The following is a 19,582-nucleotide window of genomic DNA, read 5'->3' on the forward strand; positions in this document are numbered from 1 at the left end:
GAAACGAGTTATTGCATGTGAGAAGATATACTGCATTTAACCTTGTTGTGTTGCGAAAAGGGAAAGACATAACACACAGAGAAACCTTCCCCATATTATTGGAAACCTCCATTGGACCAATAGACGGGCTTACAATATGCTTTTAAGTAAAGGTTTTTAATGGCGTGTTGCTATTTGAGTGTATTTAATTACCCTTTTTACTCTTTTCCAGGGTTTGCATCCCCCTCTCAGGACTCTGCTGATAAACCTTCACTGTCTGCTTCATTATCATCTGCTACTTTTTCTGGTTTCGGTGGCAAGTTTAGGCCACCTGCAGGTTCATGGAGCTGTGACTCTTGCCTATTGCAAAACAAGTCCTCGGACAAAAAGTGTGTTGCTTGTTGCGCACCACAACCCAACACAGACTCTGCCTCTAAATCGGACAGTAAACCCGCAGAAGCTTCTGCAAGCATTAGTTCTCTCTTTGCTCCTCCAGCTGGTAGCTGGGATTGTGACACATGTTTGGTCAGAAACAAACCGGAAGTAATTAAATGTGTAGCTTGTGACACGGCCAAACCCGGGACTGGAGTGAAATCCAGACTGACTCTAACGGCTCTTTCTGAGACCTCATCCACTCTCTCTACGACCACAACGACTGCCGCTTCATCTACAGCAACTGGACTGTTAGGATTTGGGGACAAGTTTAAGAAGCCAGAGGGGGCTTGGGATTGTGATGTGTGCCTGGTTATGAATAAGGCACAGGATGTCAAATGTGTATCCTGTCTGAGCTCTAAACCAGGTAAAGTTTTACTAAGATTTAAAACATTTTAATACCCAACAAAAAAAAGATGGACAGCCCCTTTAACGGCAATGAAATCTGGTAGAAAAGAGTTTGTCTTAAAATTTGGTCTGAAAAATAGCGTTGGGAATCGAAAATACATGTAGCACATGAGGTCAGGAATCGGATAATTGCTATAAAATAAAAATTGATTCCTCTTATCGATTCCTTTGTGAGCATTTCAATATAACTTTAAACCATTCAAGCGTGAGACAACTCGCGTGTAACAGTATATTGGATCCGTGCGGCTCTTAAAGTGACAGCAGCCTAATATTCCTGCTGCCGTCTCTATAATAATAACACTAATCAAACAGAGAAAATTCACTCGTTCTTGACTGAATAACTTTTGTAACTATATTTGTAATGTATATTTTATTTATAAAATGCGGTGTTATTTTAAATTTGATCACCGTTTCTGTTCCTAAATACCTGAATCTTAAAACAGTTTATTTCAGTCGGATCTTTGTTCAGTTGTATCTATTTTTTGTTCTGTTTTTAATTACTGAGTGTTTACTTGTCTTTAATTAGGCTAGTTGTTTTTCTATGGTGTTTTTAAACCACAGGCAAGCGTTCCTTGTGTAAGTGCTCTTTAGCCTGTTGATTTTTGTTCATGATATTCAGCTACAGTTAAATCTTTTGTTATAAGACTAAATGTGAATGATATCTTTTTTTCTTTTCTTATTGGAATCGAAATTAGGAATTGGTAAAATTCAAGCGATACCCAACCCTACTGAAAAGCCATCTACAGCAACTGGACTGTTAGGATTTGGGGACAAGTTTAAGAAGCCAGAGGGGGCTTGGGATTGTGACGTGTGCCTGGTTCGGAACAAGGCACAGGATGTCAAATGCGTATCCTGTCTGACTTCTAAACCAGGTAAAGTTTTACTAAGATTTAAAAAAAATTAATACCCAACAAAAAAAAGATGGACAGCCCCTTTAACGGCAATGAAATCTGGTAGAAAAGAGTTTGTCTTAAAATTTGGTCTGAAAAATAGCGTTGGGAATCGAAAATACATGTAGCACATGAGGTCAGGAATCGGATAATTGTTATAAAATATTCCCCGACCCCTCGATGAAACAAAAGGCCCTCCTGAAAATTAACACTTGAACTATCTCCTGCATATGTAACAGGAACTTCCGAGACGCAGCACACAGTGCCGTTCACACTTCACACACACTATCTCCCCCTTCATCCCCCCCTCCTCCTCACCTGAAATACACTGAAAACCTATGCAATGCTATGTATGTGTACAGGAAGTAACTATTGTAGTGGCAATTTTCATTAAACAATCATCAACTGCGTAAGAGACACTCTGAAATTCAAATGATCATTAAAAAAGTATTTTATTCTTGCAAGAAGGCCCAGTTGCCACACAGAAGTCATTAGTACAGTCTGTGGAACAAGTGCGACAAAGGGAGGGAGGGCAGAGGAGTCTTTATAGTACCTTCAAGGTCTTCTGCTCACAGGCCCTTATCTAAACAAGGGAAGGTTTCTCTGCTAGTGACCTAATCCTGCTGAGTTTATTCCTACAAACTCAGAAGTCTCAAATGGGACCACCTCTGATCCCAAGGGGTCAGAGGTTCCCTTTTCAGCTGTCTCCCCCTTTGTCTCACAGTTCACATTAATCATTATATTGACAAATCAGGAGCACACCTAGAGTGTGAAAATTAAAATTCCCATTACACTATGCATGTTTGATATCATTTAAAGTGTCTCAGTGCGCCTGGTAAAATGGTCTCATTCTCCCAACCATAATGAAAAGCTTAAAGAAGTTATGAAATATGAGAAAAGTGATGTGTCCCTTAAAGGTGTTTCCCTCCCCCAGATCCTCCATTCAGACTATACCTCCTGTATGTAAAACAAGAACCTATTCAAGTACAAATTCTGATCTCGCAGTGTGAATCCCTGAATAGGGAACCAAAATCGAATTATAATGACAGACGCCACCATTTGGCAAGAATATTGAATTATCTGGGTATATAAGGAAAAGGTGTAGAAAAGTTCGAGGAGTCTGTAGGTTGACGGCCCACACAACCGCTGTGTGTAATTTTTGTTGCCAGGTAATAATTTGTGCAAACTCTTTGATTCCTGAATTGTTATGTTATGATTAACTGATGATTTTATTCTTGCGAATTGGATTTTGAATTATTGCTTCATTACCCGGTCAGTATATTGTAAACGTTTGATTTTACTCTGAACGACTCTGAGACTTGTTTTTCCCAAGTAGATTAACGGATCCGTATATTTCCACAAGGTTGCGTCAGAGATTAGCGACGGCTAATAACTTATATCAGACAATAAGTGTACTTGGATGAGAGGATGGGTTTGTCTATCTAGAATCAGCAAGATGCTGGTTGATCAGCCTAGCTTGGACGCGTCCGATGACTTCTGTTCTAATTGAATGTTACTTTAGATAAGTATACGTGGAACGAGCCACAAGTTTGGCCAAACAAAACCATTTTTAAGAAAGGTAAAGTTGATCGACTGACGTCTTTAAATGGTGGTCAAAAAATGCTACTAAAGTAAATGATTGAATTAAGTTCCTGAAGGGCATCCAAGGGGGCTATTGAATATATCTTCGATTGTTGCGCGTGGGAATTCAGGCAAATCCTAGATATTTAGCCAATTAACCTCTATTTCTGATCTTCGGGACTGGCCCCTTGTGCCGGAGACCTGGTAAGGAACTCGAAGCGATATAGTTTCCTGATCTAAGCGGGTAAAATACAATCAGAGTTTAAAAGAATAATCAAATATTCGTTCATTTTAATGATGCGCAGATATCATTAAAATCTTTTTCATTTATGGAGTCAGATGAAACGAGTTATTGCATGTGAGAAGATATACTGTATTTAACCTTGTTGTGTTGCGAAAAGGGAAAGACATAACACGCAGAGAAACCTTCCCCATATTATTGGAAACCTCCATTGGACCAATAGACGGGCTTACAATATGCTTTTAAGTAAAGGTTTTTAATGGCGTGTTGCTATTTGAGTGTATTTAATTACCCTTTTTACTCTTTTCCAGGGTTTGCATCCCCCTCTCAGAACTCTGCTGATAAACCTTCACTGTCTGCTTCATTATCATCTGCTACTTTTTCTGGTTTCGGTGGCAAGTTTAGGCCACCTGCAGGTTCATGGAGCTGTGACTCTTGCCTATTGCAAAACAAGTCCTCGGACAAAAAGTGTGTTGCTTGTTGCGCACCACAACCCAACACAGACTCTGCCTCTAAATCGGACAGTAAACCCGCAGAAGCTTCTGCAAGCATTAGTTCTCTCTTTGCTCCTCCAGCTGGTAGCTGGGATTGTGACACATGTTTGGTCAATAACAACCCGGAAGTAATTAAATGTGTAGCTTGTCACATGGCCAAACCGGGGATTGGAGTGAAATCCAGACTGACTCTAACGGCTCTTTCTGAGACCTCATCCACTCTCTCTACGACCACAACGACTGCCGCTTCATCTACAGCAACTGGACTGTTAGGATTTGGGGACAAGTTTAAGAAGCCAGAGGGGCCTTGGGATTGTGACGTGTGCCTGGTTATGAATAAGGCACAGGATGTCAAATGTGTATCCTGTCTGAGCTCTAAACCAGGTAAAGTTTTACTAAGATTTTAAAACATTTTAATACCCAACAAAAAAAAGATGGACAGCCCCTTCAAATGAAATCTGGTAGAAAAGAGTTTGTCTTAAAATTTGGTCTGAAAAATAGCGTTGGGAATCGAAAATACATGTAGCACATGAGGTCAGGAATCGGATAATTGTTATAAAATATTCCCCGACCCCTCGATGAAACAAAAGGCCCTCCTGAAAATTAACACTTGAACTATCTCCTGCATATGTAACAGGAACTTCCGAGACGCTGCACACAGTGCCGTTCACACTTCACACACACTATCTCCCCTTCATCCCCCCCCCCCCCCCCTCCTCACCTGAAATACACTGAAAACCTATGCAATGCTATGTATGTACAAGAAGTAACTATGCATGTTTGATATCATTTAAAGTGTCTCAGTGCGCCTGGTAAAATGGTCTCATTCTCCCAACCATAATGAAAAGCTAAAAGAAGTTATAAAATATGAGAAAAGTGATGTGTCCCTTAAAGGTGTTTCCCTCCCCCAGATCCTCCATTCAGACTATACCTCCTGTATGTAAAACAAGAACCTATTCAAGTACAAATTCTGATCTCGCAGTGTGAATCCCTGAATAGGGAACCAAAATCGAATTATAATGACAGACGCCACCATTTGGCAAGAATATTGAATTATCTGGGTATATAAGGAAAAGGTGTAGAAAAGTTAGAGGAGTCTGTAGGTTGACGGCCCACACAACCGCTGTGTGTAATTTTTGTTGCCAGGTAATAATTTGTGCAAACTCTTCGATTCCTGAATTGTTATGTTATGATTAACTGATGATTTTATTCTTGCGAATTGGATTTTGAATTATTGCTTCATTACCCGGTCAATATATTGTAAACGTTTGATTTTACTCTCAACGACTCTGAGACTTGTTTTTCCCAAGTAGATTAACGGATCCGTATATTTCCACAAGGTTGCGTCAGAGATTAGCGACGGCTAATAACTGATATCAGACAATAAGTGTACTTGGATGAGAGGATGGGTTTGTCTATCTAGAATCAGCAAGATGCTGGTTGATCAGCCTAGCTTGGACGCGTCCGATGACTTCTGTTCTAATTGAATGTTACTTTAGATAAGTATACGTGGAACGAGCCACAAGTTTGGCCAAACAAAACCATTTTTAAGAAAGGTAAAGTTGATCGACTGACGTCTTTAAATGGTGGTCAAAAAATGCTACTAAAGTAAACGATTGAATTAAGTTCCTGAAGGGCATCCAAGGCTATTGAATATATCTTCGATTGTTGCGCGTGGGAATTCCGGCAAATCCTAGATATTTAGCCAATTAACCTCTATTTCTGATCTTCGGGACTGGCCCCTTGTGCCGGAGACCTGGTAAGGAACTCGAAGCGATATAGTTTCCTGATCTAAGCGGGTAAAATACAATCAGAGTTTAAAAGAATAATCAAATATTCGTTCATTTTAATGATGCGCAGATATCATTAAAATCTTTTTCATTTATGGAGTCAGATGAAACGAGTTATTGCATGTGAGAAGATATACTGTATTTAACCTTGTTGTGTTGCGAAAAGGGAAAGACATAACACGCAGAGAAACCTTCCCCATATTATTGGAAACCTCCATTGGACCAATAGACGGGCTTACAATATGCTTTTAAGTAAAGGTTTTTAATGGCGTGTTGCTATTTGAGTGTATTTAATTACCCTTTTTACTCTTTTCCAGGGTTTGCATCCCCCTCTCAGAACTCTGCTGATAAACCTTCACTGTCTGCTTCATTATCATCTGCTACTTTTTCTGGTTTCGGTGGCAAGTTTAGGCCACCTGCAGGTTCATGGAGCTGTGACTCTTGCCTATTGCAAAACAAGTCCTCGGACAAAAAGTGTGTTGCTTGTTGCGCACCACAACCCAACACAGACTCTGCCTCTAAATCGGACAGTAAACCCGCAGAAGCTTCTGCAAGCATTAGTTCTCTCTTTGCTCCTCCAGCTGGTAGCTGGGATTGTGACACATGTTTGGTCAATAACAACCCGGAAGTAATTAAATGTGTAGCTTGTCACATGGCCAAACCGGGGATTGGAGTGAAATCCAGACTGACTCTAACGGCTCTTTCTGAGACCTCATCCACTCTCTCTACGACCACAACGACTGCCGCTTCATCTACAGCAACTGGACTGTTAGGATTTGGGGACAAGTTTAAGAAGCCAGAGGGGGCTTGGGGTTGTGACGTGTGCCTGGTTATGAATAAGGCACAGGATGTCAAATGTGTATCCTGTCTGAGCTCTAAACCAGGTAAAGTTTTACTAAGATTTAAAACATTTTAATACCCAACAAAAAAAAAGATGGACATTGGCAATGAAATCTGGTAGAAAAGAGTTTGTCTTAAAATTTGGTCTGAAAAATAGCGTTGGGAATCGAAAATACATGTAGTACATGAGGTCAGGAATCGGATAATTGTTCCATCCATCTTCGTCCGCTTATCCGGGGCCGGGTCGCGGGGGCAGCAGTCTAAGCAGGGATGCCCAGACCTCCCTCTCCCCGGACACTTCCTCCAGCTCTTCCGGGGGGACACTGAGGCGTTCCCAGGCCAGCCGGGAGACATAGTCCCTACAGCGTGTCCTACGTCTGCCCCGGGGCCTCCTCCTGGTGGGACATGCCCGGAACACCTTCGCGTTAAGACGACCAGGAGGCATCCGGAAAAGATGCCTGAGCCACCTCAGCTGACCCCTCTCGATGTGGAGGAGCAGCGGCTCTACTCTGAGCTCCTCCCGAGTGACCGAGCTTCTCACCCTATCTCTAAGGGATCGCCCAGCCACCCTGCGGAGAAAGCTCATTTCAGCCGCCTGTATCCGGGATCTTGTCCTTTCGGTCATGACCCACAGCTCATGACCATAGGTGAGAGTAGGAACGTAGATTGACCGGTAAATCGAGAGCTTCGCCTTGCGGCTCAGCTCCTTCTTCACCACGACAGACCGGTACATCGACTGCATTACTGCAGAAGCTGCACCAATCCGTCTGTCAATCTCCCGTTCCATCCTTCCCTCACTCGTGAACAAGACCCCAAGATACTTGAACTCCTCCACTTGAGGCAGGATCCCAAGATACTTGAACTCCTCCACTTGAGGCAGGATCCACCAACCTGAAGTGGGCAAGCCACCTTTTTCCGACTGAGAACCATGGCTTTGGATTTGGAGGGGCTGATTCTCATCCCAGCCGCTTCACACTCGGCTGCGAACCGTCCCAGTGCATGCTGAAGGTCCTGGTCTGATGGGGCCAGCACGACAACATCATCCGCAAAGAGCAGAGATGAAATCGTGTGGTCCCTAAACCTGACACCCTCCGGCCCCTGGCTGCGCCTAGAAATTCTGTCCATAAAAATTATGAACAGAACCGGCGACAAAGGGCAGCCCTGCCGGAGTCCAACATGCACCGGGAACAAGTCTGACTTACTGCCGGTAATGCGAACCAAGCTCCTGCTCCGGTCGTACAGGGACCGGATAGCCCTTAGCAAAGGGCCCCGAACCCCATACTCCCAGAGCGCCCTCCACAAGATGCCGCAAGGGACACAGTCGAATGCCTTCTCCAAATCCACAAAGCACATGTGGATTGGTTGGGCAAACTCCCATGAACCCTCCAGCACCCTGGAGAGGGTATAGAGCTGGTCCAGTGTTCCACGACCGGGACAAAAACCAAGGTCTGCCATCCCAGAGGCACCGTCCCCAACCGCCACGCGATGTTGCAGAGGCGTGTCAGCCAAGACAGCCCCACAACATCCAGAGACTTGAGGTACTCTGGGCGGATCTCATCCATCCCCGGTGCCTTGCCACTGAGGAGTTTCTTGACTACCTCGGTGACTTCAGCTTGGGTGATGGACGAGTCCACCTCCGAGCCCTCAGCCTCTGCTTCCTCAGTGGAAGAGGTGACGGTGGGATTGAGGAGATCCTCGAAGTATTCCTTCCACTGTCCGATGACATCCCCAGTCGAGGTCAACAGCTGCCCACCTCCACTGAAAACAGCATTGGTAGGGCACTGCTTCCCCCTCTTGAGGCGCCGGACGGTTTGCCAGAATCTCTTCAAGGCTGACCGATAGTCCTTCTCCATGGCCTCACCGAACTCGTCCCAGGCCCGATTTTTTTGCCTCCACAACCACCTGGGTTGCAGTCCGCTTGGCCTGCCGGTACCCGTCAGCTGCCTCAGGAGTCCCACAAGCCAGCCAGGCCCGATAGGACTCCTTCTTCAGCTTTATGGCATCCCTTACTTCCGATGTCCACCACCGGGTTCGGGGATTGCCGCCTCGACAGGCACCGGAGACCTTACGGCCACAGCTCCGAGTGGCCGCGCTGACAATGGAGTTGGAGAACATGGTCCACTCGGACTCAATATCTCCAGCCTCCCTCGGGATCCGGTCGAAGCTCTGCCGGAGGTGGAAGTTGAAGATCTCTCTGACAGGGGATTCGGCCAAACGTTCCCAACAGACCCTCACAGTATGTTTGGGTTTGCCGAGTCTGTCCAGCTTCCTCCCCCACCATCGGATCCAACTCACCACCAGGTGGTGATCAGTTGACAGCTCCGCCCCTATCTTCACCCGGATAATTGTAATTTATTCCATTTCAATAACTTTAAACTATTCAAGCGTGAGACAACTCGCGTGTGTAACAGTATATTGGATCCGTGCAGCTCTTAAAGTGACGGCAGCCTAAAATTCCTGCTGCCGTCTCTATAATAACACTAATCAAACAGAGAAAATTCACTTGATCTTGCACTTGTTAGAGGCACGAAACATCTTCAAGCGTTAGGTAAGTGCCTATTACCAACACAATCCAATCTGAAGTTAATTCTTCGTTTGACCGGACATAAGTTTTTTATGTGTATAAATATAGGTTATATGTGTTTGCGCACGTGATATCAGGAAGCAACGTAATACACACACGAGGACAGGAGAGACGGCGGTGTGTAAATCGGGTTACTCTCCCACTTCTGCTAGTTTTACTGAGATATCTTATCCCGTGCGAATTGGCCATTAATATTACAGACATCCTGTGGTAAAATTGCATTACTCCATCCACCCTTGTAAAGTTAATCCCATCCGAATAGGGCTTAAGTACCACCAAATGTCAGCCTTTGATAACGTTCACATTCATTGCATGGGTTGCACGCCCGGTTTTGGCCGGTTTTAATGCTTGGATAACACACATACGTCTCCTTCGATTAATAATAATGGCCAGTGCAGCGGCTGGGATATACTTAAACCTACCAACATCCTTTGCCATGATTTTTGGAATGACTTTTCGCGAGAGTAAAAAATTACGTTTTAGTTGCATAACATCGGTTAATGGAAACGCCGTCATTTTGCAATAGTTTTTTGTCGACATTTAGAAAAAAAACCGCACAATTTTGCACAAATCTGTAATGGAAACGTGCCTGTTCTTTCACTGCGACAGCCCTAGTGCTTCTGCCCTTTGGTCGTCATCCTGTATAAATGTGTCTAACATCTAATTTCTCTTGCAGCTCCAGCTCCGTCTGCCAACCCCTCCCCGTTTGTCTTTAGCTTTGCCGCTCCTTCATCCGGCTTTGGCACTGGACAGGTCCCAATCTTCGGACAAAACGCGTCTCAACCCAGTGCTCCTGCGTTCGGGTCATCTGCACCTTCGTTCTCGGCGGCCAGCGCTCCCCCAGTGTCTGTGTTTGGAGCCAAGTCCAACTCTGCCCCTGTATTCGGTCAACAAACCAATCCTACACCTACGTTTGGATCGACTGCTGCCTCCACGGGCCAAGGTCAGAGAAACGTGTTAACATCTTATTATCAGCATCTCATTTCATTCTAAACCAATGTGTCTAACTTTTGTGAGTAACTTGACCATCTTTAGCCCTATTTGGACGGGACTAGTTTAACATGGAGAGGAGGGGTAAATAGGTACCAGAGGTTCTCTGTGATTTTAGTCCCATCTGAAAGTGCATCTCGGTGATCATCACGGACAATGTCAGTAAAGATTACAGCGACAGTAAAAAGGTCCGGAAAAATGACCTCAGGTAATGCTAATCCCGTGCGAATAGACCCGCTGTAAATATGTACGTAAATATTTCCCGTTTAAAATTAGTTTTTCAAGTATGGAGACGCTTGGAAAAAGCATTGTTGCGTTCTAGTCGCTGGGACGAGTCTGTGGCAAAACTCAAGTGTTTCACACACACCAATCAGATCAGAGAGAAGATCGACAGCACTTGTTAGAGGCTTGAAACATCTTTTAGCGTTAGATAAGCGCCTATTACCAACACAATCCAATCTGAAATGAATTAATACATAGTTCGACCGGACATAACGGTTTTATATAAATATAGGTGTTATGTGTTTGCGCACGTGATATCAGGAAGCAACGTAATACACACATGATTCATGACAGGAGTGACAGCGATGCGCAAATCGAGTTACTCTCCCACTTCTGCTAGTTTTACTGAGATCTCTTATCCCGTGCGAATTATCCATTAATATTACAGACGTCCTGTGACGGTTACTCCATCCACCCTTGTAAAGTTAATCCCGTCCGAATAGGGCTTAAGTACCACCAAATGTCAGCCTTTGATAACGTTCACATTCATTGCATGGGTTGAAGAAAGCAGCATCGGAAATTATTTACAAGTTCAAATTAGGGGCTTTCGCACCAGAGGAACCTTTTCAGAGTTCCTAAAACTATTGATGGAAGTTCCCGGTTTTGGGCGTGTTCGCACCGCAGGAACTAGGAACGATTTTAGTTCTAGGAAATCCTTTTGGAGCAACTAATTGAGCTCATACTTCAGAGTCGGTCTAAACCAGCACTTATAGACCTTACGCACCAGAGGATCAAGCGTGCATATATTGTCTTTAGAATATTCTCTTTGAACTTCCGTTTTTGCGGTCGCTCTGTATATTTCCATGGCATCGCTGTCAAAGAGTAATTCATTTTTGAAATGGATTTACTTAATGCAGAGTTAACGAAAGTTCTCTTACGAGAGGTTCTCTCGTATTGCGTAAGTTTAGCTTACGCTACGGTAAAGTCATCTTTTCTCGAGATATGAAGCAAAAATTATCCTTAATTTTTATATCTTGTCAACGCAGTGCGGCAGCAAGCAGACCTAGAGCAGGCAATCTAGCGTGCTCATAGGCTGCTCTGCTGCAACTGCAGCAGCCTATCGCTGAGCCCTTGGCGTGACGTCACGCCCAATGAGCGCGAGCAGCGCGCCTACGCGTCACGGCCCTCGCGGCGGGCGGCTGTGAACTGTGCGAAGAACTGCCGATGTCGACCCTGCGGGCTCGACTCGCCTTGTTCGACGCTCCAGCTGTCTCTCCGTCTGCCTCCACCGGGCCGCGCAAGAAGCGCCGCTCTCAGAGGCCACCGGAACCCGCAGCAGCAGCTGAGCGCTCGCCGGAGCCCCTCCCGCGAGCCTCGCTATCTCCATCCCCTCCCCCCCTTCCCGACACGCAGCGGCCGGCCTCCGCCCGCACTGCCGTCGCCTCGGGGGATGAAGCGGACGACGCTGCTATGACGGACAGCTGCTCTCTCTTGGCCTCGGACAGCGAGGAGTGGCCTGGATCTCTCCGCTCCACCAAGTCTGCCCTGCCGTCCAAGGCCTGCAGGACCACATCAGCACTCGTCGGCCGTGCCTTTTCCGCCGCCGGCCAGGCTGCTTCCGCCCTGCATTCTATGGCTGTGCTCCAGATCCTCCAGGCCGATCTCCTCCGCGAGCTGGACGAGAAAGGCCCGGATCACGCTGTTCTGACGGACCTGCGCAGCGCGACGGACCTCTCCCTTCGCGCCACAAAGTCCGCTGCACAAGCCATCGGGAGATCTATGGCCTCGCTCACCGTCACCGAAAGGCACCTTTGGTTGACGCTGGCGGATATGAGCGAATCCGAGCGAATTCCATGTTTCTCAACGCACCGCTCTCTCCCACCGGCCTATTCGGCCCAGCGGTCGCCGGGATTGTCGATCGCTTCTCGGAGGTGCAGAAGGCGTCGCAGGCCATGAATCTCTTCCTGCCCCGTCGCTCGAGCTCTTCTGCAGGCCGCTCTCAGAATCAGCCTCCTGCACGAAGCTCGTCTCAGCGCTCTGCCCAGCCTCCATCTTCGCAGCGACGACAGGGCGGCCGCCCTAGATCGCGCTCAGCCAGCCGTCACAGACCGCCTCCCCCCCGGGGACCCCGGCCCAAGGTGACGCTCAAGCCTGAGCCCGCGAAGTCCTCCTAGCGGCTGCAAGGAGGAAAAGATGGTTGAGTCCCGCTGCGGCCGGACCGCCATCAAAGCGCCCAGCTCTGTCAGTCCCCTTAAAAAAGGCTACTGCAGCAGCTTACATCGCAGCCAACGAGCAAGTAATACAACTCGCTCGCCTGCACACAAACGCCGTTTTCACGGCGACCCAGAGAAATCTCATAAAGAGTGGTTTCGGGTTTTCCGGCTCACGCCGAAGGTGTCATGAGCCCCGTCCCCTCTGATAGAGGTTCCCCATCCCGCCCAGCGCGGCGATCCGAACCCAGAGATCATTCGACCCCTAGCTATGTGTGCGAAAGCATGGCAAGCTATCCAGGGCGTGTCAGAATGGGTGCTGAATACTATAATGCACGGCTATTCGCTTCAATTCGCTCGCCGTCCACCGCGCTTTCTAGCACGGACAGAGACGAGAGTGAATACAGAAGTAGCGCATCTGCTTCAGGCAGAAATAGCAAAGCTGCTGCACAAGGGGGCTATAGAACAGGTGCATCCTTCTCTGAGCGAGTCGGGCTTTTACAGCCGTTATTTCCTCGTACCCAAGAAGGACGGAGCGCTAAGACCTATTTTAGATCTGAGACATTTGAACAAAGCTCTCATGAGACGGCCGTTCAAAATGATCACAACCAGACAAATCCTCACGCAAATTCGCCCGGGAGACTGGTTCATCTCTCTCGATCTAAAGGACGCATATTTTCAGATTCAGATAATACCCCGTCACAGGCCATTCTTGAGATTCGCCTTCGACGGTCGGGTATATCAGTACACCGTCCTGCCGTTCGGTCTATCTTTAGCACCCCGTACATTTACGAAGTGCATGGACGCAGCTCTCTCTCCCCTGAGGAGACAAGGAATGCGGATACTCAACTATCTGGACGACTGGCTAGTTCTCGCGCAGTCAGAGGCAGAGCTTTTGTCTCACAGAACAGCGCTTCTCAGCCATCTGGAATGCTTGGGTCTCTCGGTCAACTGGACCAAGAGCTCATTACTGCCCCGCCAGTCGACTTCCTTTCTCGGAATAGAACTGGACTCGGTGGCTATGACGGCCAGATTGTCAGAGCAGCGCGCGAGCCGCATTCGACATCTCGCCGCGTCTTTCCAGACGGGCAGTCAGGTTCCGCTGAGGACATTCCAGCGAGTCCTGGGGCATATGGCCTCAGTTGCAGCAGTGCTCCAGCTGGGCTTACTGCGCATGCGCCCGCTTCAACGCTGGCTGAAAGCGCGAGTGCCTCACCGAGCCTGGACGGCCGGCGGCTTACGAGTCAGGGTGGATCATGGCTGTGTTTCAGCCCTGCAGCCCTGGCTAGCAACCGAATGGTATCGCACGGGAGTGACGATGGGAGTTGTCTCGCACCGGAAGGTTGTCTCGACAGACGCGTCCAACCTAGGTTGGGGAGCGCTATTAGAGGGCAGACCGGTCTATGGCCTTTGGTCAGACCAGGAGAGTCACCTTCATATAAACTGTCTAGAGATGCTGGCGGTCGAGAAAGCGCTCAAGCACTTCCTTCCATACCTACAGGGCCACCACGTACTAGTCCGCACGGACAATATGTCAGTGGTGGCCTATGTGAACCGTCAGGGCGGTGTCAGATCCAAAACACTCTGCGCCCTGGCGGAACGCCTCCTTGTGTGGGCTCAGCACTCACTGCGCTCGCTGAGAGCCGCGCATGTGCCGGGTCTCCTGAACGAGGGTCCAGACAGACTGTCCAGGGACAATGTTCCCCTGGGGGAGTGGTCTTTGCATCCCCAAACAGTCCAGTCACTGTGGCGCTGTTTCGGCAGAGCGAAAGTCGACCTCTCTGCGTCAAAAGACAACGCGCACTGCCCACGGTTCTTTTCCAAGAGCGAGGACGCGCTGGCCCAGCGGCCCGCTTTACGCTTTTCCCCCGGTCTCTCTGTTGCCACAAGTCATCGGGAGAATCAGGGAAGCGCGCCACACGGTGCTCCTCATAGCCCCGTATTGGGAGAATCAAACGTGGTTCCCAGATCTAATACGGCTGGCGGACACACCCCCCTGGCCGATACCGGTGAGAAGAGACTTTCTCTCTCAAGCCCGCGGCTCGATCTGGCATCCTCATCCAGAGCGCTGGTCTCTGCATGTTTGGATAATCAACGGATACCCGTTGACTTGCCAATAGGGGTTGTGAACACGATCACACAGTCTAGAGCTCCCTCTACGAGACGGCTCTACACATCTAAATGGTCTGTGTTTAATAAATGGTGCACCGCCCAAGGGCTGGATCCACAAACATGTGTGGTGTCGCGTGTGCTTTGTTTCCTCCAAGAGCTGTTGGACATGGGCAGGTCCCCCTCCACGCTCAAAGTATATGTTGCGGCCATATCAGCTTTTGCCGACTTGGCGCTGGGCCGCGCATTAGGGAGGAATGAGTTCATTATCCGCTTCCTTAGAGGAGCTAGGAGGATGAACCCCCCGCGACCCCCCTCGGTTCCTATTTGGGATCTTTCCCTGGTCTTAGAGGCCATGAAAGCGCATCCCTTTGAACCCATGGAAACTGTGGATATGAAATACCTCACGCTCAAAACCGTTTTTCTGATAGCCCTGTCTTCAGTCAAACAGGGTGACCTGCACGCGTTATCAGTTAACGCGGCATGTCTCGAGTTCGGACCTAATGACTCTAAAGTCATTCTCAAACCGAGACACGGTTATGTCCCCAAAGTGTTGGGCACACCCTTCAGAGCACAGGTCATTTCTCTCTCAGCTTTGCCGGCTACCGGCAGCGAGGTTGACAGTAATCTCCTTTACCCTGTCAGAGCGCTGAGAAATTACATTACGCGCTCCGCCGCCGTGAGGCGCTCGGAGCAGCTTTTCGTTTCGTTTGGTGGGCGCACCAAGGGTCTCGCCGCCTCGAAACACAGTCTGTCCAGATGGATAGTGGACGCTATTGCAGCTGCTTATGCGTCTAAAGACCTGCAATGCCCTTTGGGCATCAGAGCCCACTCCACTAGAGGCATGGCCTCGTCATGGGCTTGGTCTAGCGGAATTTCTATTCATGACATTTGTACGGCGGCGGGCTGGGCCTCCCCGTCTACATTTGTTAGATTTTACAATCTAGAAGTTCCCGCCCTGCAGGCTAAACTTTTATCTGTCTAAATCTCGCGTAGGCCGGCCCACTTCTGTGCGCGGGCTACTGCTGTTTGATTTAGCTCTCCTGGTTGAGCTGTACAATATAAGGGTTGGTTAGTCAGACCGACCGCCCCGTTCTGTTCCCCCTACTATGTGCTTATGTACTTGCGCTAGCCATATCTTTGGCCGCCTGGCTCACACTCTCGTGTTCCCCGGGCTTTCCCTGGGACTCATTCAGTGGATGCCGGGCACGCACGGCGTTGACAAGGGAGTTCCCGTAGCGTAAGCTAAACTTACGCAATACGAGAGAACCTCTCGTAAGAGAACGTACTCGGTTACCTAACGTAACCTCTGTTCTCTCTAGAGAGGGAACGAGTATTGCGTAACCCGCCGTGCTCGCGCCACGAGCTCACTCGCGCCACGAGCTCACTCGCTTCTGCGACAAAAACCAGTGAAAGCAGCCTCTCAGCCCATATTTATACGCCTCGGGCCGTGACGCGTAGGCGCGCTCATTGGGCGTGACGTCACGCCAAGGGCTCAGCGATAGGCTGCTGCAGTTGCCGCAGAGCAGCCTATGAGCACGCTAGATTGCCTGCTCTAGGTCTGCTTGCTGCCGCACTGCGTTGACAAGATATAAAAATTAAGGATAATTTTTGCTTCATATCTCGAGAAAAGATGACTTTACCGTAGCGTAAGCTAAACTTACGCAATACTCGTTCCCTCTCTAGAGAGAACAGAGGTTACGTTAGGTAACCGAGTGCGTTATCATGAGTTATAAACAGTAATGTTTAAAGCAGATGTCTTAACAAATGTCAGTAGACCAGGAAGATTTTAAAACAAACCGTTCATTCATAAATGCGTAAGATCGCAGTGAAAATACAGACCGGAAGACAAAAGACAACGAGCGCAGCGCTGAAAAGGGGCGGGGCTACATAAGGTCTATAGGAACTACCAGTGGCGTTAGTGTTCGCTGATTTGCCGAACGCACGCGAAACGCCATCACCCGCCATAAAAAAGCTGTGTAAACACAGATTAAAGCCTATATATTTACTCCACAAACTAACTCTACGAACATGGAAAACAGTGATAGATGAGTCTCTAAACCTTTACACTGAGGAGGAAATCAAACGCAACTTTGAGCGAAACATGATTATGTATTTCTGCTCAGTTAGCTATACTGGACATCAACCACACAGCACATGCTAATAACTTTTCATTACGGTCTACTTTCTATGTATGACAGTTATATCTAATAATGTGTTTGACAGATCGCAAACTAATGAACGCAGAACGTGAGCACTATGAGCTCAGTCATTCTCAGCGCCGTCAAAATAAAAGTCCCAACAACAAGCGCGGCTCACGTTACGGCGGTGTGAATGCAACCAGGAAAATACACGGTGCGATTTTTGCTGTTTTATGAGCTCACAGATGTTTTTTTTTTTTTTTTTACTCGGGAGAAATCGAGTTCGAAATCGGTGATGCTCACATGATCGTGGCTCGCAGCGTGTGAGAGGAATTATGAGCCGAGCTGAGCACTTTACAAGTGTATAGGCTGTCCCCTATTGCCAAATCATACACAACCATGTCACAGGCTAGATCGATGGGGCTACAGTGGCAGCAACCAGTCACACACACACTCACTGCAGGACGGTCGTGCCGTGTACCGCCAGCTGTGTCCGAATTTGCACCGTGTACGTTCACCTTAATAGTTTTCCGGGAGAACCACCCTAGTGGCGAGTTCTTGCAACTACCCGGTGCGAAAGCCCCTACTTTCTATGTATGACAGTTCTATCTAATAATGTGTTAGACTAATGAACACAGAACGTGAGCACTATGAGCTCAGTCGTTCTCAGCGCCGTCAAAATAAAAGTCCCAACAACAAGCGCGGCTCACGTCACTTTAGAGCTCCTAATGGCGGTGCGAATGCAACCAGGAAAATGCTCCTTAGGGAACCATTAGTTTTCCGGGGGAACCACCCTGGTGGCGAGTTCTTACAACTACCCGGTGCGAAAGCCCCTATTTTTTTTATGACATAATCCAAAAATAAGTCATGCCATCTAGTAACGCCTGCCTGTAACCTAGTTATTTGTATGCATCTCTCTAATGGTTCCTCCATGTGTTATGTATGAAGGCGGGCTCCAGTTTGGCAGCACTGGTGGGTTTGGAGCATCGGGGAGCAACAGTAGTGTGTTTGCCTTCGGGGGGGCAGCAGCTCCAGCCACTCTTGCTGCCAGTCCAGCGATGCCTGCGCTAAACCCCACCGGCGGAGGCTTCAGCCAGACCCCGGCTTTCAACATCGAGTAAGAAGAAAAATTGTGCTCTAACACTGTTATATCATATTGCATTTCATATTATGTGAAGGCTACAACTAATTATAATTTATTTTTTATCAGTCAATCTATTGGTTCTTTTCGCCCGACAGTGGAAACACGGCTAAATAGTCAGTCTCTTATATAAAGTATATATATAAATTAAAATCTAGAATGTTTTGATAAACGTATATATTTAATACTCTGATTTATTCGTTTAATTACTTTTTTCCAAATGTCAATCTTTTGATTCTCTCCTTTCTTTTCTTTTTTTAGGATTATTTGATTAATGTATTGGTTCCTCTCACCCTCCCCGATAAATGTATCAATTAGTAGATTATTCCTTTGGTTAACTTGTCAATAAATAACCAATAAAAGTATTATAATAAGATATAAGAATATTTAATTCTCTGATTTATTCATATCTTTTTTCCCCCACCTAGTCTTTTAATCTTTTAACGTATTCACAGGTTTGTTTTGAATATGGTTGTGACTATAGTATATATAAAAAATATATTAAAATATAGAATGTTTTTACAAAAAATATATTTATATATTAAATATTTAATTATCTGATTGTAACAGGAAGAAGGAGGCGGGAACCGGCGAACATTTAAACACTTTAATGACATAAAATAAAACAAATACAAAACGAAAGTAAAAGTCAGCAGCCCCTCACGGACGACTGCTGTCACACAAAACAGAAACAAAACATCAAATAAAACACAGGCCTGTTCCTCTCTCGCTCTTCACTGTCGTCGCTCCTCCTTTATGCTTCCGCTCCTCCGTGAGAGATGCGAGACCGGTGCGTCGCTCACGTGTCACTCATTATCAATCACGCCACCGGCCTCGCGCCGTCCTCCCACGGCCCTCGACCTCGTCGTGCTCGCCACAAAGATTTTTTATTTTTTTTTAAATGCATTTGTTACCAACAGAAAACCAAGTTTAATCATGTGACCTTTCGCCCTAACAGGTCAGGAAAGAGTCCTTTCACACCAACACCATCTGGGCAGATTTCAATCGCTGGACGCAAAATCAGAACGTGTGTTCGGCGCAGGAAGTAAATGTTGGAAGGGATTGGTTGTGGCTTGGGTGTAGACTATCGGGACAAACACTGAAGTACTTAGTATTTTGAGCATGGCACTGCGATTAGCTCATAGTGCCAGGAGATTTGGATTTTTTGTTATTTTTTTTTTTGTTATGGAGGTCATTGATAAACTCAACGGGGAACACTGGCCCAAACAAAGAACCTAACCAAGACTTAAAGATGCAAAATTACACATTACAATCAAGAACCTTTTAAACAGGACAGAGGTCTTTGCAGCATCTGCATTGTGTGCAGGATTTGCATTTTTCTTTTTTCTTTTTGTGTAGGTAAATAAAAGAAATGAGCTTAATGATGCTCTGAAGAAAAGTATTGACGGGTTGCTTATGCTTGGGTTGACTTCATAAGGCTGAGACGCAGGCCATCCTGAAAAGAATGGTGTGTTTCCATGTACTGAATGACCCGTCGTGTGTGTTCCTGGTTCGCAGGTTGTGTGTGTG

The 19,582-nt window shown here is 47.0% G+C and overlaps 1 protein-coding gene across 5 annotated transcripts in view; it reads left to right on the forward strand.

Annotated features, from left to right (window-relative positions):
* LOC311299659 (uncharacterized protein) overlaps nucleotides 1–19,582 on the forward strand; it is a 35,618-nt gene that overhangs the window by 15,296 nt on the left and 740 nt on the right. For 2 of the 5 annotated variants that reach the window (XM_084423380.1, XM_084423379.1), the window contains 7 exons: nucleotides 212–778; nucleotides 1,515–1,691; nucleotides 3,843–4,409; nucleotides 6,133–6,699; nucleotides 9,916–10,182; nucleotides 17,860–18,028; nucleotides 19,011–19,582. The exon at nucleotides 19,011–19,582 is cut by the window's right edge and continues 740 nt beyond it. In XM_084423380.1, the coding sequence (XP_084279506.1) occupies nucleotides 212–778; nucleotides 1,515–1,691; nucleotides 3,843–4,409; nucleotides 6,133–6,699; nucleotides 9,916–10,182; nucleotides 17,860–18,028; nucleotides 19,011–19,101 (2,405 nt within the window). In that variant the 3' untranslated portion in view covers nucleotides 19,102–19,582. The remainder of the gene's footprint in view (nucleotides 1–211; nucleotides 779–1,514; nucleotides 1,692–3,842; nucleotides 4,410–6,132; nucleotides 6,700–9,915; nucleotides 10,183–17,859; nucleotides 18,029–19,010) is intronic. The other 3 variants (XM_084423382.1, XM_084423383.1, XM_084423381.1) reach the window with 2 other exon arrangements.

Source organism: Rutilus rutilus (genome assembly GCF_951802725.1).
Source record: "Rutilus rutilus genome assembly, chromosome: 11".
Lineage (NCBI taxonomy): Eukaryota > Metazoa > Chordata > Actinopteri > Cypriniformes > Leuciscidae > Rutilus > Rutilus rutilus.